This window comes from Rhinolophus ferrumequinum, chromosome 6, assembly GCF_004115265.2.
Source record: "Rhinolophus ferrumequinum isolate MPI-CBG mRhiFer1 chromosome 6, mRhiFer1_v1.p, whole genome shotgun sequence".
Classification (NCBI taxonomy): domain Eukaryota; kingdom Metazoa; phylum Chordata; class Mammalia; order Chiroptera; family Rhinolophidae; genus Rhinolophus; species Rhinolophus ferrumequinum.
This window is the reverse complement of record NC_046289.1, coordinates 74,525,686-74,551,585: the sequence shown is the minus strand read 5'-3', so window position 1 is coordinate 74,551,585 and position 25,900 is coordinate 74,525,686. Positions and strand designations below refer to the sequence as shown.

Here is a 25,900-nt window from a genome sequence, read left to right as displayed (position 1 = left end):
GGTCAATCAGGACCTGTTTTAGTTTATGAATCATCTTAATGTGGGCCAAACTAAAATGGAGAAATCTTAACTGACACTATATACTAATAAAAGACGGAGAGGCCGTAGATTAAGGGCGGGGGGAAGTAACAGTGGGAACAAAGTTAACATACTTGCCTGAGAGGCAGTGAGCGTAGTGGTTAAGGCGGTGGGCACAGGAACCTCTCACTTAATAGGTGCACATGACCTTGAGTGAGTCACTTCACTTCTCTGTACCTCATTTTCTTCATCTATAAAATGGAGAGAATAATTGTGTCTGCCCCAATAGGGTTGGAAAACACTGAGAACAGCACCTGGCACAGAGCAAGTAAGTACTCAATATGTGTAAGTTACTGTTACCATATGAGTTAGGAAACAAGTAAAATGTTGTTCATGCCCCAAGGATTCTTGGACAATCTTTACAAATCATACAGGATTTTTGTTTTGTTTTATTGTGGCCATGTACCTATCATAATGCTCTTTCTTTCAGGTGTGTTCACTTGTATCAGCGAACACAAGACTTAGTAAATGGTTGCTAGGAAAACATGGTATAGCAAGGCTTAGGGGTTCCTAATCTCACCAGATAGTTTATGTACATTTTAACGTGGGAACTGATACTATGCAGGACATTCTTTATCTTATAGTGTGCTTATGTCATGGGACTGTCTGCATACCAGCAACTTGGTAATTTCTCTGTTAGAGACCTCGGGAAATCCACCTGTCATTGCCCACAAGGATAAGGGAAAATGATAGGTATAAACATGAGAAGCAATGTCTGCTAGTCTACGGTGCCCGTGGCGCTCAGCTGTGGACAAACCTTTTTCATTCACTCCTTCAAAAATAGGAGGAATCTCCCCGGTCTTTGCTCAGACCTTGTAAATTGTTCAACAGCGAAGAAGAGAAATCTCACCATTAAAGGGCTCATTTACCCATTTAATCTGGGTAAAATCTGATTATTGCTTAAAGTTATCTGAGTAAAACTAAAGAGATTTTGCTGGGCCTCCTTTCTGATCAGTCTTCCACTTAGGATTTCTGAACCCTTCACTCATTGACCGAGGGCATGTATGTTATTCTTGGTGAAGGGGATCAGGGACGACCAAGACCTCTCTGAATAAATTGTGAGCTGAGACACCAGGCCCCTGTGCCATGGGCTTCTATGCCACACTCTTTCCCTCACCACCCTGAGCTGTTGAAGTGCCTCCCTCACTGACTGGGTTCCAAAGGGGCAGAGACCCATGTCACCCACAGTGCCTGCTATCCACCCACACCTATTCGGGGCCTGGCACATAGTAGGTGCTCTATAAATACTGAATGGCAGTATACACATGAGCTGGGCAGTTCTCAGGAAGGACAGGCCCTTCCTGCCACTCCATACCCCAGCCAGTGCTGAACGGAAGTTTGGGCAGGTGAGAAAGGCAGCAAGAGGCTTGGCCATCTTGCTGACATCAGGAAGCGTGGCCAGGGTTACGGTGGTCTCTGAGCCTGAGGGGCAGTAACAGCAACAGTTCCAAAGACAGGAAGGAAAGAAATGTTAGCTAGCACGTGATCATCTTAGTTCGGCCTGCTATAACAAAAACACCGTAGACTGTGTGGTTTGAACAACGGAAATTTATTTCTCACAGTTCTGGAGGCTGGACATTCAAGATCACGGTGCCAGCAAATCAAGTGCCTGGTGAGAGCCCATTTCCTCCTGTGCAGATGGCCATCTTCTCATGGTCTCCTCACGAGGTGGATAGTGAGAGCAAGCTCTAATTTCTCTCTCTTCTTATAAGGAACTTGATCCCATCATGGGGGCTCCACCCTCACGACCTTATCTAAACCTGATTACCTCCCAAAGGCCCCACCTCTTAATACCATCCCACTAGGGGTAAGGATTTCAATGTATGAATTTGGGGGAGCACAAATATGCAGCCTATGTAGTGATAAATGCTTACTCCATACCCGGCGCCACAGTAGCCTCTTCGCACAGATTATTTCATATATTCTTTGAACCATCTATAATTTAGGAATTGTTACCTTGCATTTGACAGATAGGGAAACTGAGGCCTCAGGAAACAGGTCACATAGCTAGCAGATACAGAGTCAATATTCAAACGCAGTTCTGGTTTGTTTCCAATACGACTAATTCAGTTTTGACGCCATGTTCTTACGTCAGCCTTCATTCATCTTCCCACCCTACCCATTTTCAAGAAATAAACTGGGGGGGGGGGCTGGCCCAGTGGCTCAGGTGGTTGGAGCTTCTTGCTCCTAATGCCAAAGGCTGCCAGTTCGATTCCCACATGGGCCAGTGGGCTCTCAACCACAGGTTGCCGGTTTGACTCCCACAAGGGATGGTGGGCTGTGGCCCCTGCAACTAACAACGGCAACTGGACCTGGAGCTGAGCTGCGCCCTCCACAACTAAGATTGAAAGGACAACAACTTGACTTGGAAAAAATCCTGGAAGTACACACTGTTCCCCAATAAAGTCCTGTTCCCCTTCCCCAATAGAAAAATCTTAAAAAAAAAAAAGAGAAAAGAGAGAGAGAGAGAAAGAAACTGGGAAGAGCACTCGCGTGGAAGCCACAGCCTGGGCTCTCCTCCCAGCCCTACCACGAACCAGCCATGGGGCCTGGGGCCTGCACCTCACTACCTGGTTGCCAGGCTCATCTGTAAAATAAGAGCTAGGTTCAGATGAAGTTGAAAAGGTGCCATCCAGGTCTTCAAATCTGCAAGTCAGCCTGAGAAACATGCAGCAGTCATACCCCCCGGCAACCCCCACCCTCCTCATTCCCATAATTGAATCTAAAAAAGAATTGAACCTTGGCTCTGTTTTGATCTGTTTATTGATGAATCAAATGAAAACTAAAAGTCATGTAAAAAGGTATAAGCTCATAAATGTGGTTAACAGGGAGAATGGGTACAGCACTGGGAGGAAGAATGAGGTTGGCCATACCATTAGAGGGAGGAGGAGGAAGAGAAGTGGGGAGGGGAGTGGGGGAGAGGAGGAGAGAAGGTTCTGCTATAAACCCCACAGCTCAGCTTTCAGTTTCTCATGTCACCCAGTCATTCTTTCCTGGACACAACTAACAGCTGGGAATAGTTTAAGGGCAACCTCTAGTAGTTTGTCTACAAGATATGGGAGATGGGGAGTTGGAGGGAATATGGGTATAGGATTTTGAGGGATTCTCTCGACTGAACCTGTCACCAGAGCCCTGTCTATGGTGAACTGAGAGTCAAGAAGCTTAATCCTGGTCCCAGCTCACCAAGAGCTAGCTGTGACCTTGGGCAAGTCACTTCCCCTCTCTGGACCTTTCCTTGGCTGTAAAACAAGCAAATTCAGCTCTATGGCAGGTTCTACTCTGGCGTTAGCAATGCCAAGTGTGTTGGCAACCTGAGCTAGGCCAGGAGACTGGCTCAGCTTTAGAGAAATAAAACTACTCACAGGCCCAGCCAGAGGGATACGGTGCTGGCCTTCACTGGAGCTCACTCTGTCTGTGGCAGCAGCAATTCAGAGGGTGAGGGTGAGGATAAGCACACACACATCTGAGAACTCTCTTGCTGCAAGAGTGATCGTTGCAGAGTGCTCTGAGGGCGCCCAAGTTTTGCTCTACACAGAGGGCAGGTCCAGGGTATGGAAGGTGATCCAACCACAGCAGTCACACACTATGTGGGAACTGGGGATGCAGGGCGCCTTGGAGGCAGGAGAGGGCTGTGGGCTTTGGGGTGGGGTAGGGAGGTAGAGAGACATGCCAACACCTCACCATGTGCCAGACTGCCCATTTCAGACACCCTCCCCCCTTGAAATAGAGGCCCGGGCCCCTTGGTCTAGTTGAAGCAGCTCTTCAGGTAGAGATGCCACATTTGGCATCAAGATCCTTGATTCCTGTGGGGTTGGTACCATCGCAGCAGGGGTCAGGGTTGTCTCCATTGGCTGGAGTCAAATGAGGTAGGCTGACTCAGTCTCCCCCTTGCTTTTCCTTGCTGACAAGCGGGACACTCATTTGTGGCTGGCCATCCTCCCACCCCGGCTCTGAGCCTCAAGGCCGAGGGCTGCCAGCTCTTCCTTGACAGCTAGGCAGGCCTAGCCTGGTCTAAAAAAGCTGAACATGAGACTGGGAACAGGCTGCCACTCCACAGCCTGCATGTGTTTGTGTCAGCTGTGACAACTTCAAGGGCAAAGGGTCCCCAAATGAACAGGTCGGGGGAGAGGAGTCTACATCAGAGGTTTCTGTTTGCAAAGGGAGTGTGGTTCTGGTTCTGAAGTCCCGAGCCACAGTTTCATGGTTAGGTAGCCAGGAGTCAGATTCTGGGGGTGTGTGTGCGTGTTTGTGTGCATACACCTGCACGTGTGTGACGGGGTGAAGGGGATACTGGGGGAAAAGACATTGAGCCTGGCCTACCTCAGTAAGGGGACTTCGCACTCCCCAGGTGAAACTGCCAGAGGCCCATAGCTGACAGCCTTTGGCAGATTCTCCCAATACCCAAAATTGGGGACATTTCCATAGGGATGCTGGTCCCCAGTTCAAGGCAATTCAGCAAAGCTTTATGAAGTAACTTCTCTACGAAAGGCACAACAGAGGCCCCCAGGGGCTGTGAGAAGCCTAGCCACAGCGGCCCAGGACCCTGGGGGCAGGGCTCCCCCACTGCTCCAGCTCACTGCTCCAAGACCTTGAAGGACAGGGGGGTGCCACTCTTGGCAAAGGACTTCATCAGACTGCTAGGGTAGATGCACCCAAGCTTCTCTGGAGTTGGGAAGCCCCAGACCCTGTAGAGAGACAGGCTTAGGCGGTCCCCAATATAGAAGGGGCCCACCCATTTGGCACTGCTGCCGTTCCTGGGGAGAGACAGCAAGAGGACCTGGTCCCCCACGTTCCACTCCTTCTCCTGGCTCTCCCGCTTGAAACGCCTATTCTCCGCCTTTTCACTGGCCTTCTCAGCCACCCTCCAGTGGAGCTCCAGCAGCTCCCGCATCAGTTGCAGCAGGAAGACATCCATCTTGAGCCCTTCGATATTTGCACTGCTCATCTCCCACCACAGGGGCTCGGTCAGTCTCACCTCACCCCCTGTCAGGATCTGGAACGGCGTGGCCTGGGTGGAGGAGGCCCTGAAGGCCAGGTGCAGCAAGGGCAGGGAAGCCGCCCACCTCTTACCATGCAGGAAGATGAACTCCTTGAGGGCCCTCTTGAATTCCCAGTAGGCCCCTGAGCTTGTCAGGCAGGGAAACTGGAGGTCCCTACTCAGGGAGGCCGTCTGGGCTCCCAGGGCCAACCCACAGCTCACCAAGACATGCCGGGCAAACTGGGGGCCCTGGGCGGCCTCCAGCCTCACGGGAACACCCCACCTTGCAAACACATGCTGAAGTAGCACCTGGGCCACAGCCGTGTGCGTGTAGGGCTTCAGCGGGAACGCCTCTACCCACCTGGTATTGGGGTCAGCCACAATCAACACATGCTTGTGGCCCTCCTCGCTTATGGTGACGGGACCCACCACCTCGATCTGCAGGTTCGACCAGGGGGCGGTCGACCTGAGGGGCCACAGGGACTCGATAACCTTCAACTCACTGCCTAGGAGATTTCGGGGGATGCAGAATAAGCAGCTCCTGCAGTAATCTCTGACATGCTCCTGCATCCCAGGCCACCACCCCAGCAACCGCAATTTCTTGTAGGTTTCCTCAGGCCTCTGGTGGGCCCCGACAGGGAGGTCATGCACAGAGAAAATCAGATCCCTCCGGAGTTGTCTCGGGACTACCCAGACCTTGGGCTTCTTCTCTCCCTTAAACAGAAGCAGGCCGCTATCCTTGTCCAGGCTGAGCGAGTTAAAGGCAGAACTGAAGGGTGAGGAGCCGGACAATTTCTGCCCGGCCTGCAGCTTGGCAATGATATCCGCCAGAGTGCTGTCGCTCAGCTGTAATGCCAGCAGGTCGGGCCTCTTGCCCATGGTATGGGGAGACACTACGGGGACTGGCACATCCGTTGGCAAATTCCACCACTGCCCACCCCCCTGTGCACCCTGCTTGGCCAGGGTGTCCACTGTCACAGCAAACAGGGAGCCACGGTAGGAGGTTCGGTAGATAAATGGAAGGGATGAGAGGCCGGAGGTGAGGGATATGATGTAGGAGAGCAGGCTCGGGTGAGGTAGTGGGGCCCCATCAGAGGACAGGAAGCCCCGAGCCTTCCACAGGGGCAGGAGCTCCCAGAGGAGGCTGAAGACCCAGTTGCAGTGCGTGAGGAAAACCACCGGGAGGTGGGACTGGCCAAAGCGCTCCAGGCCGCATGCCACGGCAGCCAGGTGGGCATAAGTTGGTGTGTAAGGAGAACAAGAGAAGGAAAGGGAGACAGGGGGGCTGGTGGGAGACAGGACATAGAGGCCAAAGCCAGCACACCACTCATCCTCACGGTAAAAGCAGTAGCCCGACATGTGAATGCAGACAAAAGTAGACAGGTCAGAAAAAGGAGGCAGAACCTGGAAGAAACGAGGCATGGAGGATGCAGGCGTCAGCAGTCGGTTTTCCCCCAGCAGGCCCTGGAGAAGTGTCAATTCCAGGGCCCTCTTGCCTCTATCCTGTACCAAGAGGGACCACCGGATCAACCATGCTTTGGAAACCCTTCGGCCCTCTCGTGCCTCAGGGTCCACAGTGGTCCGGGCAGCATAGGAAAGGTCCAGGACCACTGGGGTGTCTCCAATGCAGCGGGAAAAATGCTTGAGTGCCCAGGCTACGGCATAGGGGCTGTCTCCCCCCGACTGGGGGCCCTCGCTCTCCTCATCGGGGAGGAGGGGTTTCGAGGTATAGGCAATGGGGTGCTTCCTCCCTGAGTGCTCCTGGTAGACAATGGCTGTCAGGGCCACTTGGCTCACCGTCACCTCCAGACGGAAGGGCAGCTGGGAGTTGGGGGCTGTCAGGCAGAGGGCAGATACCAGGGCTCGCTTCAGGGACAAGAAGGCCTTCTCGTGCTCCTGGTCCCACTGCCAGTCTGGCTTCTGCTTGAGGAGGCTATGCAAGGGGCCCACAAGGGCTTCATAGTCGGGGATGACATCCTGGTGGGAGTCCATGAACCCCACAAAGAAGGACAGTGCAGTGAAGTTGCTGGGGATGATCATCTGGGCCAGGTGGGTAAGAATCTGCTGGCAGGGAGCCTTCCCATCCCAGGGGATGCCCAGGGAGGGAGAAGCCACTGCTGGAAGGAGATCGATGTCTAGGGCCCCGTCCGGGGGGTCCTGGAGGCTGAGGCACCGGAGGATTTCCTCGGAAAGGGAAGGGCACTCGGCCCTGAACACCGACACCAGTGAGGAGTCCAGGTCCTCTTCCTCGGCTGGCATCTGTATGCCCTGCCCCTCCCTCTGCTCCTCGTCCAGCCTCTCCATTGGCTCTCCGTCCTGTCTCTCCTCCTTCTCCTCCCTGACTTCTACTTTCTGAGGACTCTCCAAGGGCCCTGGGTCAGTGGCATCATTCAGTTCAGAGATGCTGGCTGAGCTGGGAGGAAGAGTCTTCCACACCTTCAGGAAGTTGCCAATGTCAGTGTCCAACCTGCACCAGAACAGCAGAGTGGAGGGGTCCGATGGAGGAGGGAAGGGGACAGCCCACACGAAAGGTCATCTAAGGGGAAAATCACCCCTGTGGAAACACTGTTGAACCCCACCCCATTGCTCAGCACCCCTGAGGCTGGGCCGAGTGCCAGCCTCCGACATGGCAGAGCCTCAGTCAGGACCGTGCCCTCACATGCTTCCTCTACATGCAGGGCCTCGATATTAGAGACTCTGCTGTGCTTTGAAGGCTTGTCCCATCAAAATCTCATCGACCAAGGGACATTTTCAACCAGTTTCAAGCCAACATTTGATAAGAATTAGATGACTAATGCTCCCAACCTGACCCCAGGATGAGCAAGGCAGGGAGAGCTCAAGAGAGGGAAAGAGGCCTGACAAGGGACTTGGGAGGACACAGCAGACAAAACTCCTCTACATCACTTCTTTTCCAAACCAGGAAAATGGCACTAGGGGGACCTGGCCCAGGAAGCAGTATCCTGTCCAGAAGGTACACCCCAGTCCCCTGGTGGGCTCGGGGAACTGGGAGATGGGGAATAAGGTGGCTCAGACGGGGCAGAGGCCAAAGGATCTGAGTTACTGCAAACCAGTCCTGCAGACACCAGCAAAGTGACCTTGGGAAAGTACTTGAGTGTCTGATTCCTCATCTGTAGAATGAAGACAGTGGTCATGTGTTTCTAACTCAAGGTGTGAAGACCAAAGGGGATAATAAATGTGGAAAATATTCTCCTTGGCATATATTCTAGAAACAGCTGTCCTTGTACACAATGAAACAAGAACGAGGCTGTTCACTGCCTTGTTCCAATAGCATAACCCTGAAATCATCAATGGCCCTCGACAAGAGGTCTGATAACTGTTGAGTACTCATGTAATGGAATATCACAGGTCATTAAAGAGAGCCATATGAATTAACATCTGGAAAAAAACAATAAAAAGTTGAGTACCAATTGTGGAAGGATATATACAGTATTAAAGCACGTGTGAAAAGTTGAAAAATGACAAAACCACACTGTAAGTGGTTTATAGATGTATAAATAAGTGGTAGAAGTGTAAAGACGTGAAAAAGTTCAATCATTCTGCTCACTATTAAGCACTAGACAAATGCTAGCTAGCACTTAGGGGAAGTTTCTGGTCAGTCCCAGGAGGGGCAGGGAGGCAGGAGAGGCCCATTACCTATTTGGCTTCCTCAGAAACTCGTCCAAAGTGGGGCCATCACGGCCCAGGGGGTCGTCAGGCACCATGAAGAGATTCCCCGCAAAGGTGAAGGGCAGCAGGCTGGACCCGAGAGAGAAGAGGCACAGTCACAGAGAAGCCTTTGACTCACCCACACCCCATTGCTGCCTGGGCATCTCCACGGGGGTGGAGACCCAGCAGGTGCTGGTGGGCACTGCCCCAAGGCCCCTCTCCCTGCCCCAACACCCCCCTGCCAGAGGCTGCCTGACATCCAAGGGGAAGGAACAGCCTAACCCCCTCTGAGCTGCCTCACCGATCTTTGACCATCAGTTTCTTGGAATTATTCATCAGAATGTGGAGCTGCTCATTGGTGACGATGATGCCATCCGTCTCTTCTGCCAGCTTTACCATGAACCTGCAAGAAGACGGGGAGTCACTAATGACCCAATAACCAGGCCCTCCTTTCCCCAGTCATCTGGGAAAATGAACTTGTAGTTTCACATTGAGGCGTGTTGGACAAAAAGTGCCCTTGGTAGTCAGGAAGCCGGGGCTCAGGAGCCCATCCCCTCGTCTATGCAGCCATCTGGGATCACCACTAGTACCTGGGAGGCTGAACTGGGATGCACACCCCCCAACGGTCTATACAAACACAGACCCTTGTTTTATACATAGGTGTTCACATACACACGCACACACACAAACCCACACACTTGTCCACACCCACACATGAATTTTTACTGCTTCAGTGTCCACATCTGTAAAACATAAAACACCTACCCTATATTGCTGTGAGGATTAAACTGAATGACAGCAAATTCAGTGCCTGCTACACAGCACACACACAAATTTTCCGTTATTACTCTTCACCAATGCACATCATTCATGTACATACTGAGACACACATACATACATATACTATATGTATACATGTATACACATATAAAACGCATATAAAAACACACACCTGAATAAACAAACCCATTTTCCGAGGATCACTTCTACTGGAAAGAGGACTGTGACCAGGAAAGAAAGCAAAGGCCACCCACTTAGCATTCCCTGAAGACGGCCATTCAGGCGGCCCCAAGCATGCTACTTCACTAGTGCCCAGCAGAGGGGGCCATCTGCAGAAAAACCATCTTCCAACACAGGAAGGAACCTACAGGAACTTAAACACCTCACCCAGCGGGCTTGATCTTGAAGGAAAGATGCCTGAGCTGCCCTGCCCACCCCTTCCCAGGCCTGAAGGATGAGTGGGGGCCAGGTTTGGGGAATAGTGGGGAGGAACACAACTTCTTCCTGCCCGGCATGGTAGGTGCCTAAGTGGAGCCAAGACCTGTGTCTAACCCAGGAGACTACAGCAGGGCCTTCTCTGCCCCAACAAAGGCAGCATCACAGACTCCCCGTGTGCACAGTGGTTGTGCAGTCATGTTGGGGACTGGGTGCTTAGGATTGACAAGTAGGGAGGCATTCGGGCTTTAGCTAGGAAACGGGGCCAGTCTAACCATTTTCAGAACCCAGCCAGAAATGCGCACATACCTCCTCCCAGTACCAGGGATGGGGAAGAGAAAGACTGAAGCAGCTCCTTGAGACATGAACTTCAACCCAAACTGTCACCCAAAACCATCTGTTTAGGAGGCAGTTCACTCGAAGCACCGAAGCACCAAGAGTCACCTGGCCTAGTCCTATCCAAAGCAGTGGGTCTTGGGCCATATGTCACGGGGAAAGAAAGTCTGTTAACTAGGGAAATGAAGTTGCAAAGTCCCAAAGTCAGGAATGCCCATTGGCTCGAGTAGAGCTGACCTTGGAGCCGTCTCCTCACTGTGTCCTTCTCTCTGCGTACAGAGGGCTATGCGTCATCCTCTTTCACACGACCCCCTCAAACATTTCTGCCTCCATCTCCCAGAGCGGACAAGCCAGGACTCCACCTGACACACCAGTCCAGACTCCGGAGCCCCACAGAGAGAAGGCCTGGGGACTGGCACACCTGTAATCATAGGTGGTGATCTTCTTGCCGTTCTCAAGCTGGGAGGGGGTGATTGAAAGCATCTTGAGGGAATGTAGCTTCGTCAGAAAGTGACTCTCTGGAGGTGAAAGGCAGAAGACAGAGATGGTCACAGGAAGGGTTAAGTGGAAAAGGCCACAGTGGGGACAGAGAGTCAGGGATAGGAAAAGCTTGGTGATGCTGGAGGGGCTGGGGGGCAGTGCACCGCTCACCTCTCACCCTCCGGTTCTTCTTCAGCTGCCAGGTGGGTACAAATACAGTGACCTCTCGGTGTCCCCGATTCCAGAAATACTGCACCGCCATAGCAATGCCACGGCAGGAGAAGAAGTGCTGGAGGCCGTGCCTGTGGGGTTGGTGAGAAGTGAAGGAGCAACTGCCTATGCATGGAATGGCCCTGCCTCTCCACCCCTCCCTTAGAGCCAGCCGGGGCAGCACGGTGGGCAGTGCCAGGGCACCAGCATCAGCATCACAGGCACCAGCAATGCCCTTCTCCCTTCCTTCCATCATCAGACCATCATCCTTCCAGCACCTATTAGTAAACTCATTTACTCTGTGTGTGTGTGTGTGTGTGTGTGTGTGTGTGTGTGCCCGCGCGCGTGTGCGGCCCCCTGGACAAGAGGAGGAAGAAGGCGACCTCTACACCCAAAGAGCTCAGGTTAGAGCTGGAAGCAAACAAACATTCGCTGACCACCTACTGTGTGCGGGGAGTGTACTCAACACAGACATTAGTCTACCGTGGTCTTGCATGTATTTATGCTAATGTATACACAGCAGCAAGTGCTATAGAGGGAGGGCGATGTCTAAGGGTTGGTCAGGAAAAGCTTCATGCAAGAGGTCTGCACTAGGACTAAGGTTCGGGCTAAACATTGGAAAGGCCTGGGGTTGTCTGATGCCATGCTATGCAAGGCAGACTGCAATGGAAAGACAGTGGGTCTTGGCAGTGAATGGATCTGAACCCAAAGGCCACTTAGAACCCTTACTGGCTCTGGGAACTTGGGCAAGATTTGTCACCTCTCTGAGCCTGTTTCGGCTCCTGTCAAAGAAGAACAGGAACCTACATTTGCAGGGTTACTGTGACGATTCCATGCACACTGCCTACCGTGCAGTAGCCACTCAACATGAGTCACTTCCCCTCCCATCTTTTCCCCATTTGAACCCCATGTCACCCACACACAGAGGACAAGAAGGGATGCCCACAATCTGTCCCCCCAGGGATTCCCTGCCACAGCCCCCCAGCCTGCCCAGCCTCCCCCAGACCCGTGGCTACTCACACCATGGCCACACTGCTGCCGTCAATGACCACTCGCCGCAGCCCGTGGTTCCCAGGTTCCCCCGACAGGTTCAGCTCAAAGGGTGTATTGAGGGCCTCGTGGTACCTCTGGAAGCTGGTCACTGTATTGTTCGCCTGTGGTTGTCGAGGGGGCTGCCTCGGGGCCCCCTCCCAAGCCCCCAGGAGTCCGCCCACCTGAGGTTGGTGCTTACTACTGGCAGCCAAGGTACTGCTGGACTGGGGACTCTGCCTCCTGGCCTCTCCCTGGCCCTTCAAGGAGGCACTGCCCCTTGACAGAGGCTGAACCTCACTCAGGAGTTTGGCTGCATCCAAGGCTGGGCCTGGATCTGTGGGTGCCTTCTGAGCTGCAGGCATTTTTGGAGCTCTGGAGGCTTTGGAGGCTGCAGATGCTTTGGGAGCTGTGGACCCTGTTTTAGCTGCAGGCCCAGTTTGAGCTTTGGGTGTTTTGGGGCCCACAGGTGATGTTTTAGCTGCAGGCATTTTCTGAGCTGTGGGAGTTTTCGGAGTTGCAGGCACCACGTGAGCTGCCGATGCCGGTTGACCCACGGTTGCCTTCTGAGCTGTGGGCACCACTTGAGGGGCAGGCTTTGCTGGAGCCGAAGGCACTTTGGGAGCAGCAGGTTCTGTGTGGACTGCTGGCATCATTTGGGTTGTAGGCACTTGGGGGGCTGCAGACGGCACTTGGTTTGCGGGTGGAGTTTGAGCTGGGGACACTGCTGAAACCATGGGCACTTCAAGAGTTTCAGGCACTGTTTGAGCGTCAGGTACTGACTGAGCCGTTAGCCCCGGTTGAGCCGCAGGCCTCCCTTGAGCTGTAGGCACCCCTTGCCCTCTGGGCAGTGCTGGAAAGGGCCCGTCTTCTGGGCCCTTACAATCCCACTGCACACTTCCTTGATCACCCGGCTCACTTCCAGCTTGGAGTTGGTGCGTAGAGGTCAAAGGTGGCCCTATCTGTGGAAGTCCTGGGCTAGCCTTGTCCTTTATACCCGAGCCCCCTGAGACAACCAATAAACTCATAACTTTTTTGGGGGTCTCTGGCCTCGGGCAATTCTGTAGGGTTGCCTCTCCTCCCGGTCCTCCATCTGGTCTACAATCTGGGCTTTCCACACTGGGCAAAGGAACAAGCTCCTTCTGCTTCCACTCCAGGTTTAAGGGCAAAGGACTCTGCCCTGGCAGTTTGAACTGAATGGGGCCCAGCGGCCTCTGCCAGAAGGGGAAACTGAAGCACGCCTGGGACAGCAGCCAGGCCAGGTGGAGAGAATGCAGTTCATTGATCCTCCAGAAGGTTGCAGCAATAGCCCCCGGCCACAAGGGCCCAAAGGCTGGCCCTGGAGCCCAGGCCTTCCAGGGAGGGCACACACCCAGGGCTGACACTGGAGGCGGGAAGGGGAGTTTGTCTTCCACCCTCTGGACCTGCCTCTGCTGTGACAAGGTTTGTGAGTGGTTCACAGAGTCCTGGTTGCTGGCTCCGGGCACTGGCCCTTCCTTGCAAGCACTGTCCATACCACCTTGGTTGTTGGAACCGACCCTGGAGGAAGACCAAGTTTGTTGGAAAGGTGAGGTGGTCAGTTAGGTTCCAAACACCTTCCTCGGGGTGGGGGAGCAGGGGTGGGGGCAGAGAAGCTAGACTGATTGTCCAGAACTTACCGTACCAGCTGGTTTGCTGTCTCCTGCTGTGCATTCTGGCCTGGGGGGGCTCCCAGGCTGGTTAATCTCTTTGAATTTTCTGTGCTCCCATTCTGGAGGGCCCTCATCTCCAGGAGGGGCCCAGGACTATCTCCCACGGACATCATGGCCGGACCTTCCTTCCGCTGGTGGGGAGGGCAGATCATGACCTCCGGGTCAGAGCGGGCGCTGGAGGTGCCGATGCGGCTGAGCCACTCAATGATGTCCTCCTTGCCCGCAGCGTCCCGCACCAGGCTCAGCAGCAGCTCCTGGACCGCTGGGGGCAGCTGCAGCAGGTCCCCTGCATACTGATCACCACGGATCCAGACCAAAGCCCCAAAGGCCCGGGTTACCTCGGCCTCCCAGATCCCCCGGGGGGTGAGCAGAGGGGCAGGGCCCCAGCGCAGCCGCCCCACCAGCTCCTCCAGCCAGTTCTGGGTCATGATGAAAGACTCAGTCAGCCCGCCCACCATCAGGGAGCCAGGGGGGCCAGGCACCAGGTAGGCCAGGGTGCTCCAGCAGAGGCAGTCGAGGAAGAGGCCCTGGGCCCCAAGGAAGGCACAGTGCAGGGCAGGCGGATAGCGAACCTCCTTCCATAGCTCCGGGCTGCACAGGCCCTTCAGATACTCCTGAAGCCACAGTGGGAGAACACAAAGGAAGTCATCCCTTTACGGGGCGGCCACTGGCTGTCACTTCCCACCCAGAAGGCTCACCCCTCGCCAAGCAGGTGCCCTCCCCTTCCTACCACAAGCCAAGGAGTTCCCCATGGCCAGCCCCTCTCTCCCTGGTCCTGCCTCCTCACAATCATTCCTTTCCAGGAGAGTCTGACAGAATGGGGGAGTCCTGGAGGAAAGGGGAACACCCGGGTTTGGAATGACGGGACCTGGTTCTACTTCCAACTTGACCTCAATAGGTTAAGTTCATTGTGGGAAATTTATCTTCTGCTCAGGGCCTCAGCCTCTCCACTTGTGTAACAGGTTAAACAAGATACTCCTAAGGTCCAGTCCTACTCTGGCATTCTAGAATTGTGAAATAACTAGGGAGAGTGGGATTGGACCCTACTGAGCACCCTCCAGGTGCCAGGAACTTACGTGACCTGGGGCAAGTGATTTATCCTCCCTGTACCTACATTTCCACATCTGTAAAATGGGGGAAATAGTTCAGCCTCAAAAGGCTATTATGGAGCTTCAGTGAGTTAATACAAAAAAAGTGCTTAGCCTAGTGCCTGGCACAGCCTAGTCCCATTTTGCAGGCTCAGAAGGGCTATGCAGCTTGCCCAAGGACACACAGCTAGAGGGGGACAGGGCCAGGACCACAACCCACATCTGTCTGACCGTGAAACCAGAGCTCTTCCACCTCCTCGGGCTGACGACACAGTGACTATAGGGTAAGCCTGTAAGATTCTGGCTTACTCTCCCTCCAGAAGGTCTCTAGCACAATCTGTACCCGTAACCATGGTAACTTTGCTGCCCAGAGGGGCCAGAGGAGGAGATAAGTCTCTGGGCCCGCATCCAGGGGAACCCCACAGATATGCACAATGGCTGAACCAGAAGGAAGGCTTGTGGCTCTCTGGGCAGACCAAGTCCTCGTGTTCACACGAGGACTCACACACTCAGTCTTTAGCAGTTGCTGGGATGGGAGAGGTTGGGTTCCTCCATCAGATGGCTGAGTTCCACCAGCATGCTCCCATGAGCTCCAAGGGAGTTTGAGCACTCCCTCTCAATCAGCCAGTTAATGTTGACAAGCGAACGCTGTCACTTGTTCCTCCCTGTCCCTCCATATCCCCACGTCGCTAACAGTCATGATCTTCCTGCTCTCCCCTGACAGTTCCATTAGGGAGCAAATGCTCCATTCGGGATCTCCAGCAGTCATCCTGAAGACCACTCCAGGCCCTCTGCTTACCTCTGGCCTATGTTTACCTCTTCACCTGGCCCAGGATATAGAGTGCCAACCCTTTCCCCAAAGGGCCTGAGGTCCAGGTCTAACCCTTTTCCAATCAGTCCCAAACCAGCTCAAAACCTGACTGAGATCCCAAGCCACCTCCTCCCACCCAGAACCTCAGCTGGACCCACTGCCTAGCAAGGGTGAGTCTGACCAGGTGCAGGATCACTCTCACAGACCTTAACAAACTCGCCCCCGCCCCCCATGCACCCCACATTCTAACCACATGGAAACAGTATGTAAACATGAAGAGATGTGCTGGAGAGGAAGATTGTGGGTGGTTTCTTTCTCTTTGTGCAAAGACCTTAAAATATTGTACCATTAACTATTCAATATTTTTTAACTAGAAGATGTACAGGAACTGAAATAATTTTCAAAATAATAAATCTGAATATTTATTGAACACTTACTCTGTGCTGGGCTCTTTACACACATTATCTCATTTATTCCTCTCTCAGCCCTGTAAGGAAATTACTATCATCCCTATTTTAGATGAGCAAGGATGGGCACATGTTCAAGGTCACACAGATAATGGGGCTGGGACACTCAGCCACTCTGACTCCAACGTCTGGGGTCTTAATCCCGATGCTGTCTATACTTTCAAGCCAAAAAAGAAGAAAGAGGAGGAGGAAGAAGATGAGGAGAAGAAGAAGGGGAAGGGGAAGAAGAAGAAGGAGGAAGAGGAGGAGGAGGAGAAGGAGAAGAAAAAGGAGAAGGAGGAGAAGGAGAACGGAGAAGAAGAAGGAGAAGAGGAAAGACAAGGAGGAGAAGGAGGAGAAGGAGGAAGAAGAAGAGGAGGAAGAGGAGGAGGAGGAGGAAGAAGAAGAGGAGAGGAAACAACAGGCATTTACACCCAGAAAATACCTGGAACAATTTTCCTGCTTAAAAGCCCATCTAGGACTTTTTCCAACAAGAGGAGAAAAAGTAGAGAAGAGGCAGGAGCAAAATAAGCACAGAAAGAGAGGGGTATATTCATAAAAATATGTTGCACAATGTCCCGCAGATTCTTTGTCAACTTGTAAGTTAAATTAAAAACACCATCAAATAGTTTAACACTGCTCTATACTTGATCAAGTTGCTTTATTATTTAACACCCGACTTAGGATTCTTCCTTCTCTTACGCCAGTTACCATTCATTGTCTGCTTTCCAGAACCACCCAAAATTATACTGCAGAATACTCAAAAGCTCAGAAAATGACAGCAGCAAGGAACCCTGGAATTGGGAGGGAAGGAGAACATAAAAAGAAAGCTGGACCGAGGTGAAGTTGTTTGAGGAGCAGTTAAGATCCAGGGGCCAACCATCCCCCACCACCACACACAAACAGGCTGGGCAAGTACCTCCCTACCCACTGGAGATTTGTTCTCTACAGAGCTCAAAACAGGTCCTGGGATTAGAGGTTTATCATATCAGCATACTTGAGGGTGTGAGTACCACACAAAAAACATGCAGGAAGGGAGGAGGGCCAAACAATGATGTCTACCATGAAAGCTGATTGCAGAGAAACTCATTCTTCCCACTCAGAAATTCAGCAGCCAGACCCTGACCCTCTAGGATAAAGAACAGAGAAATACATTCTAGAAATCCAGCCGGCCCAAGAGCAAAGACCACCAAACAGGTTCCCTAATAGTCAGTATCCCCAGACCTCTGTATAGCCAAGCTCAAAATCAATAAGCCTCAGTCAGCTCCCGACTGGCATTTTGACCTTCGTTCTTAATCATGACAATGTCATCAAACATATGAAGAAAACTTCTAATGTGAGGCAAACATACAGAAAACATACAAAAAGGGGTGGGGAGAGACTTGAAGGAAGAGAAAGTCAGGAAGAAGAAAACTTCCAACGGTCTCCTCCTATCATTAGTCTCCTCAGAGATAACAGAGAATACTGTACAAACCGAACGAGAATAGGCTACTATTTTTAAAAAGGAAATACAGAGAGAACATAAATGACTTTTAGACATTACAAATATGATGGCAGAGGGGCAGCCAGTTGGCTCAGTTGGTTAGAGCATGGTGCTCTTAACAACAAGGTTGTCAGTTCGACCCCCGCATGGGCCACTGTGAGCTGTGCCCTCCACAACTAGATTGAAACAACTACTTGACTTGGAGCTGATGGGTCCTGGAAAAACACACTTAAATAAATATATATATAAATATATAAATATAATAAATTAAATAATAAATAAATATAAATATATAAATATATAGATATAGATATAGATATAGATATATGATGGCAGAAATGAAAGACCCAAGAAAAGGGTTGGAAGATAAAGTTAAGGAAATCTCCAGAAAGCAAAGCAAAAAGTCAGAGTTGGAAAATAGGAGAAGAAATAAGAAAAGTGAACCAGTCAGTCCAGAAAACCCAATGTCTGAATAGGAGTTCCCGAAAGAGAGAAAACAGAAAACATAGAGGAGAAAATCATCAGTGAAACATTTCCAGAAAATGCCCTAAATCTGAAGTACATGAGTGTCCAGATAGAAGGACCCAGTGAGTACAACAGTAACCAATGATAGATGAAGAGAGATCCACATAAAGGGTCTCACTGAGAAAACTCAGAACAGTGGGGGAAACTACAAACTTCCAGAGAGTAAAAAACCTCACATACAAAGGACCAGGAATTGGAAAACTTCAGACATCTAAAAAGCAAGAAGTCAATGGAGTAATGCCTTTACACTTCTGAAGGGAAATAATTTTCCATTTATAATTTGATACCAGCCTATCAATCAAGTGACCTTCAGATATGCAATCCCAACATTTTTACCTCCTATAAAACCTTTCTCAGGAAGCTCCTGGAGAGTATTTTCCATCAAACCAAGAAGGGAGACCAACATAGGAAAAAAAGCAAAGGCAACCTCCAGGGTGATAATGAAGAGAAATCTCAGAATTTACTCATCCTTTCAACAAATCATTACTGAGTACCTACTATGTGCCAGGCACTGTTCTAGGATGACGACTATCAGCAGGCACAGAGGACAACTAGTTCAGGTTAGAAAGGACTCAAGAGACCAGCAGGTCGAGAGCAGTCATGAGCACACTCTAGCACACTGCACCATCTTTCTATAACTTGAAGCTAATGGTGGATGTGCCCCACCCACCCAAGAAAGAGAGAGACATTTGGTCCAGGAAACAAGACATCTAACAAAGAAAAAAGGCAAAGAAAGACCAAGCATGCAGCAAACAAAAGTCTCAGGATAACAGCTCTGCAGGTTGGATAAGACAGAAGGAAGGATGTCTCCAAGAAAAAATTTGGGACTGAAAGAACACCTTGAACCCATAGACTGACCTTATAGAACATTGTAGTGAAAGGCCACTGAAAGTTTTAAGAATTGGCAATAGGTACAAAGAAAAACAAGCATATTGAAAAACAAGGAGTTCTTAACCTCAGTGAAATAAAAAAGAAAGAAAACATTATCATAGTACATGCATTTCAATGTTTAGATGTTAATGATATTTGCATAGACATAATGATGCAAATATTAAATACAGATTTAACAGAAAATTGAAAAATAACTATATTAAAAATACAGAGAGGAGGGCAATGTAAGGAAGTTAAATCCTCGCCTACAACAATAGGAAGTAAAAAAAAATATCTAAAATTGATTCATCGAAAGATAATCCTATCTAAAATTTTGGGGGGAATGTGGAGATGTGTAAATGCCGGAGCAAACATTGTCTACAAGGAAGGGCATTTGAGAGAGAATTGAGAAGAACAACGCAGGGAATCGCTGTGTTCTATTGTGAACTTTTTCAAAATTATTGGACTTTTAAATTGCGAATTACTTTGATAAAAGAAAAATTAAGTTAAAAAAAAAAAAAAGGAGGGTTAGGTGCCCACACCACAATTAGGTGTGCCGGTAAGTGTTTAACAATCAGCCGGTTGGGGGATTAGCCCGGATTTGTAGCATATGCCAATTCCTGTGATGTAAATACTCCCACCATGGCTGATTTCAAACTACCAGTGGGACTCCACGAGCTTGCAAACTTCCTGAATGTTAACTATGGTCAGTAGCAGCCACCTCCAGCATACCTCTGGCCATTACCGACTTCCATGGTACTGCTCACAGTTAAGTGTCTAGCAGAGACAGATGAACCCTCCTTTCCACTTGCTGATTTCACTCAGAAGCCAGGCCTCCCCAAGTGTTTGTTTTTGCTGCGTGGGAATATGATTTCAGCAATGTCTTCATTGTTTTTTTAAATCCCACCACAACAAAACAATGTAAAGGCACTCTTGAATTCTACAGAGATTTTCCTGGAAGACCAACCACATGTATTGTATAAACACACCCAGACCCTTGTCTAGATGAGCCTGTGTCCTTCCTGACTCTTCCTTCTTCCCCTCACCAACAAGCCATCCCCATTTTCACCCCTTCCTCAATCTCTAGTCTCACTGAGTCCTTGCTGCCCGTTGGCCATTATCAAAGTGCATGATTCTGTGTCCCTACAGCTGAGATTGAGGTGAGCCACAGCACCTCCACATGGAAAACACTAGACACCCTTATACTTGGGAAATTTTCCTGTATCACATCGCTGAACCTTAGAGAGCATCTAATCCAAGCTTCTCACTTTACAAACAAAGAGACCAAGACTCAGAATGGGAAAAGGACTCGCTCAAAGTTACACAGCTAGGTAACAATAACTGACATCTGTACTCTATAGTTCTCCACATTTTGCAAAAGTACTTAAGCATGCATAATTTCAGCCAACTATCACAACCCCTCCATGAGGTGGGTGATAATATATTATTTTATAGATGAGAAAATAGGCTCAAGAGAGGGTAAATGATTTGACCCAGGTCACCCAGTTAGAAGGTAGCAAACGCCAATCTCAAACTCTCCCACCATACCCCTCTGTCACAGTATAATTTAGTGACAGCAAATTAAGGCCAGATCTCTTAACTCCTGGGACAAAGCCTTATACTCCCCACCTTCCCTGTCCTCTTGCTCCAAACCTCCAACCATTTCTTCTTTCTGCTCATTCTGTGAAATAAGGGAGGGAGTTGCCTCAGATAGCCTTATGCTATGTTTCCATCTTAAACAGCGCCTTTCCCCAGGGGAAGACAAAGGAGAAGGAGTGATAGGGTCTGGGAATTGAGGAAGCGACAGGTTACAACAGCAGGGCCTGGGGTGTAAGGGAGGGATCCTTTAGGAGGCAGGGGGAGCAGGAGCAGACAGGCCTGGAGAAGCTGATCCCAGGATTTAAGCAGGGGGCAGGGGAGCTGTGCACCTCAGCAAGTACCAGTCCCATAAGATGGTGAGCTGTTGTATTTCAAATTAACAAAATCATTAAGAACCCTAAACAACCCAAAAGGCTTCTCTTATTAACCCATCCTATCCCAGCTACTGAGAAGTTTTAATCTCAGGGGCTCTTGCACATCTATTCTCAGGACACACACCCCTCCCCTCCCCCGGCACCTCTGTCAGAATTGGAAAAACTGCTGACGCAGCAGCTCAACAGAGGGGCTGAGGGAGGAACTTTCCAGCCTGCCTGCCTGCTGGCCAGCGTGTTCTGGGCCTCCCCCACCCATGGCCTTCACCAATTAGTATATTGGTATAGACCCAGCTGGGGAAGGAGTGTGTGTTGGGGTGGTCTGGGGCAGAGGGAGGCAGTAGCATTCCTACCAGGAAAAGATAAGATAAGGGAATCTGAGGGAAGAGGGAGACCTTGGCCATGATTGGGGGTCAAAGAGAACCTGAGAGGCACAAGTGGAAGAGAAGCTTGTGAGAGAAGCCAGGGAGAATACAAGAGGCGCACACTGTGACCTGGCCTATCTATGTAGTGCCCAACCCCATACAGCAAGCCCTTTCAGCTGAAAGCCCACAGCCCTCCTCCCAGATTCCCACCCATCCCCAAGGGCTGCTGCCTTCCAGAGCAGCTGCACCCCCACCCCTGAGCCCTGCAAAAGGCTGTCGATGGCATCAAGAGTATGGGGCAGGGAACCCAGAGCTCTGGGTTCTGGTCCCAGCCCCCATCATCCCCACCAGCCTGACCTTGAGCACTCAGGTGAGCCCCTTCCCCTCTCCAATCCCCAATACCTCATCTGTAAAATGCCAGCATTGTTTTAGCAGCATATCTAAGGGCCCCTCCAGTCCCTGCATCCTAACAGGCTCCAAGGGACAGCCCCAGATTTCAGGACACTTAAAAGGAGACAGAAGGACTGTCTTGGTGGAGAACAAAGAGGTGTGTTGCAGAGTCCATAGAAATGCAGGACCTTAAGTTGCTCCCCTGATGGAGGAGGGGAGCTGTGGGTGCTGGGGCCCTGGCCAGGGAAGGCTCATGGGGGTACACACCCTGCGGAGCCTCTCTCAAGGCATTTGAGGGGCAGAAGTGACACGCAAGAGAGGGGTGGGGCAGAAAAGAGAAGGAACCAAAGGGAAGAAACCAAGGCTGCAAATCTGGAAAGGCAGGAGGATGGCCCAGTACCTGCCCGCCATACTGCCGAATCCAGGTCGAGGAACTAACTGCTGGGGTCCCCTGTCTCCACGGGGGCAGGGGAGCGGGAGAGAGGTCTGGCAGAGAGGGACGAGTGGGGGTGGAGAGAAGCTATTTACCTTGGCTTTGCCCAGGTTCTCCCTGGGCCCCTCGAGCTGCAGCCAGAAGTAGGGGGTGTCCGGGCGGCTCTGGAAGGCGTTGAGTTTGACCCTAAAGATGCGCTGCACTTGCAGCCGCTGCCGCTGCACCCGGGGCTTCGATTTGGTCTGCACCATGACCCACTCCTGCGCTGGAGGGTCGCCCCCGGACAGGAGCATGGCTGCCCCGCCCGCCCCTGAAAGGAGGGAGCCCAAAGTGTCACCGGGGTCCCAGAGCGGGAGGCGCCCCCGCCCCCGCCCAAGGAGCGCAGGCCACGCCCCCTGCTCCCTGAGGCGCGCCCCCCGCCTCGGCCTAGGTCCTCAGGGCTCGGGGACCCACCCGCCACCGCTCGGGCGCCCGCCCTCCGGAGCTCCGTCCCTTTCGGCGGCGGCTCCCGGGACAATCTCTTCCTGCCAGGGGTTGCAGCTGGGGGTGGGACCGGTCGGGCTCCCGCCGCCCTTCCCTCCTCCCCCAGCCTTCCCCCTTCACCACTCCGCCAGCCCCTCCAGGATGAACTCCTTCTCAGTCGGCTGGGCAGCTTAACGGGGCGAGGAAGGCGGAGGGGAGGAGGAGAGGGGCGGGGGGAGGGTCCTGGAAAACTCTGCCATCCACCCAAGTTTTGGGCTCAGAGCCAGAATCCAGGGGTCAAAGTTAATTTCCTTCCACGTTCCCCTTTCCCTAGTGGAAGGAAGAGGAAGAGGAAGGAGGGGAATTCGGGTGGGGGAAAGGGGTCTTGGTTTCACGGACCTGGCGGTTCCTCACTCCTACCCAGCCGCCCCCCAGGCCTCCTTGGAGAACGGGGACCTGTGCTGCTCCTTCCCTCGAGGAAAGGGTTAAGGGAGAGCAGGGTGGGGAGCCCAGGAGGCCGGGGCCTGAGGAAACTCTGGGCTGGAAACCGAGCAGGAAGGGGAGGGTAACAGCACCGCCTCCCCACCCCTCCCCCCAAGTCTGGGGACAGCCTGGAGCTGGCAGGCAGCCCAGACCCTCCTGAAGCCCCCAGGACTGGAGGGGCCTCCCCGCCCGAGTTTTCAGACTTGTGTTGTTTATGAAAGCCCTTTTTAGCAAGTTTGAGTTATGTCCTGAGGGGAGGATGGGATGAGGGTCTGGTGGGGAACACAGCCTCTGAGGGTTCCCTCAACCCTTGACCCACAGCCAGCTGCTTGGCCTCAGTGGTCAGGGACTAACCCTGGGCTGGGGGCCACCTCCAACACCGGACCCCAAAGGCATCCCCAGCACAAAGAACACCTTATGCAGCCCTGTGGCCTGAACAGAACCTGGCTCTGTGGAGGGCACCATCGATGTCCTGGAACTCAATGACCTTTATTTTCCAAACCAAAACCAGGAGCACAGTCTGACAGATACAAGTGCACCTATGGGGACAAAGGGCAGTGGGCTTTAACTTAGGCTGCCCTGGAACATCTGGGCTGAGGGGCCATCGTGTGTTTGTGTACCTACGGGAAAGGGCCAGAAGTGCCCCACAGCAAGGAAGGGGCCCAACTAGAAGAAGGGATGGGCTCACAGCACTCCTAGTGTGGACGGAACTCAACCCACCCAGTCCTACCCCCCTTCTGCTGCTTCTCCCTAGATTGGAATCCAGATAAGGAGAAGGTGATCTGTGTCATCCTGGCTCCCAAGGCCTTCTGCTCTGTCCCATGTCAACTTCTTGACCTGCCCCTCTACAGCACCTTGAAGCAGAAGACTCTCAGAGTGAACTTGTCTCTCTCCGCTCTTACTATTAATGCCTCTAACTGCTCTCCCTTTATCAAAGCTCCTGCCTTATTGTGCTTCTCCTCTGAAGCAAGGGGAGAGCCGCCACGGACCCCTGCTCCCCACTAATAAACACTTACCTCTTGTTGCCCTCTTCCAGCTGACTGTGGACCTCAAGCACAGTGGCATCTTGAAGGAAAACTCTCAGCTTTAATCCAATGTTCAAAGAGACCATGTGGAGGATGGGAAGAGGTCAAGCTTAGCAGTCAGGTATTTGATAAATGGGTAAAAGGGTAATTTATTGAAACTCTTGGCCTTCGTTTCCTTCGCTCATAAAAATGGGGATAATAATACCTACAGCACAGGTTGTAAATCAGACCACACAGACACAGGTACCACACCTGGCACATTGCCTGGCAAAGAGTGGCTACCGGATACATTTTAATTTTGCCTTCATCGATCTTGTCTCTTCTCCACCACCTCAGCTCGGGCCACTCTGTCACCATACTTTCCCAGAGATCCCCTCTTTCTTATCCTTTTGCATCTCACTGCCACCGAGATGTCACCAGCCTGGCTACTACGTCAGGCTCTCCTTACCCTTCTTGCTAAGCCATTTCCCACCTCTTGCCTCTCCACCTGGAGGTAGTAGATTTAGTTAGATAGCCTGGTTCTAGTCCCAGCTTTGCCAGTGATGACTTGTGCTCTCTTAATCAAATAGTTAAGTCCCTTGACCTTTCTGGGCCTTTCCTGACCTTTCCTGGGCTTCCCCATCTAAACTCATTCACTGAGCCAAATTCATTCACTTATTCAACAATTTCAACACATATGTAATCGAGTGCCTCGTATGAGCCATCCAGGCCCTGGGAGTATAGCACTGACTAAGACAGCTATCTCCCTGCCCTCATAACAGGTGAAGAAAGAAGAGAACAGCTGTAGTTTCAGGGAATGATACATACTCTGCTGGAAATAAAACCGGTGTGGTGGTGGAGGGTGCCCTGATTGGGCCTCTCTGGTTGAGGTGATGTTTCAGCTAGAGGGAGAGCAGGAACATGGGCACTGAGATGGCAATACGCTATACTCTTAACAATTCTTGATCCAAGTTTCTCCCCAGCTTGAATTCATTTAGCAATTCCTTACCTGCAACATTAGGTTAAATAAAACTTAACCTGTTTGATTGTGTTGGAGGCCTCCCTCACCCTGACCCAAATCTACCTTCCCAACCTGGTATTGAAGGATCCCAGCTCAAGTCTAAGTAGAAATAGATATGTCTAGGCATGTCTGGCAACAGGGTAGCGTATCCTGCCAGGAGCTGGTTTGCAAAAGGAATGAGAAGCCTCCAGGAGAAAGCTCATCATGATTAAAGGAGGGGCCTGCCCTGTGAGCCTGACAGTAATAGATCTTATCCCTCCCAGGCTCCTGAGGGAGAGGCAGTTCTGTCACCTGAAGACCTCCGCGCCTCGCCCAGACCGTGCCTAGCCCAGTTCCTGGGGATGGGGGGTGGGGAGCCCTGGGACCCAGGCTGCCTGCTTTGGCCCTTTGTATAGAGTAACCCAGAAGGGAGACAGGCTTCTCCTGGACTTTGCCAGAGTCCCTGAGCAGTTTGTCATCCAGGAGGCTTCCATCAGAGCAGAAGTGCTTCCCAGAACCAATGACTTAAGGTGGTTCCAAATGAGCAGACAGAGGCAAGACCCAAGGAAATTGGAGTTACGTTACTGGGGGGTGGGGGGAGGGAGGCTCTCCCACATTGGTCAGAAAACACACGGTCCTTTCAAAAGAGATGGCTGACGGAAGTTTAAAGAATAGATCTTTTATGGGGATGTGGGCAGCGTTAAGGAAAACCAAGAGACTGGTGCAGTATGCTAGCGTTAGTATGGGAGAAGCTGTTATCACCTGTAGGCCTGAAAGGGAAAAGGGAAGAACTGGTCACTGAAACCAACCATTGGGCAAGAACTGGAGCTTTAGAAGGCCACAGGTGGGCCTTAAGTGAAGATGCATAGCCACTGACAAGCTGGGGC

The 25,900-nt window shown here is 51.7% G+C and overlaps 1 protein-coding gene across 2 annotated transcripts; it reads right to left on the bottom strand.

Moving 5' to 3' along the window:
- Positions 1-2,829: 2,829 nt before the first annotated feature.
- Positions 2,830-22,801, bottom strand: NYNRIN (NYN domain and retroviral integrase containing). Of its 2 annotated transcripts, XM_033109221.1 has the most exons (9): positions 22,518-22,801; positions 22,160-22,374; positions 13,651-14,297; positions 11,984-13,531; positions 10,925-11,055; positions 10,695-10,791; positions 9,024-9,125; positions 8,711-8,812; positions 2,830-7,523 (listed from the first exon to the last, which is right to left on the bottom strand). In XM_033109221.1, exons 2-9 carry the CDS (start codon positions 22,355-22,357, stop codon positions 4,652-4,654), a joined length of 5,697 nt encoding a protein of 1,898 aa, XP_032965112.1. In that variant the 5' UTR covers positions 22,358-22,374; positions 22,518-22,801; the 3' UTR covers positions 2,830-4,651. The 2 variants fall into 2 exon arrangements, with proteins under 2 accessions (XP_032965112.1, XP_032965113.1); XM_033109222.1 differs by having other exon boundaries at positions 13,651-13,814; positions 22,160-22,709.
- Positions 22,802-25,900: the final 3,099 nt, after the last annotated feature.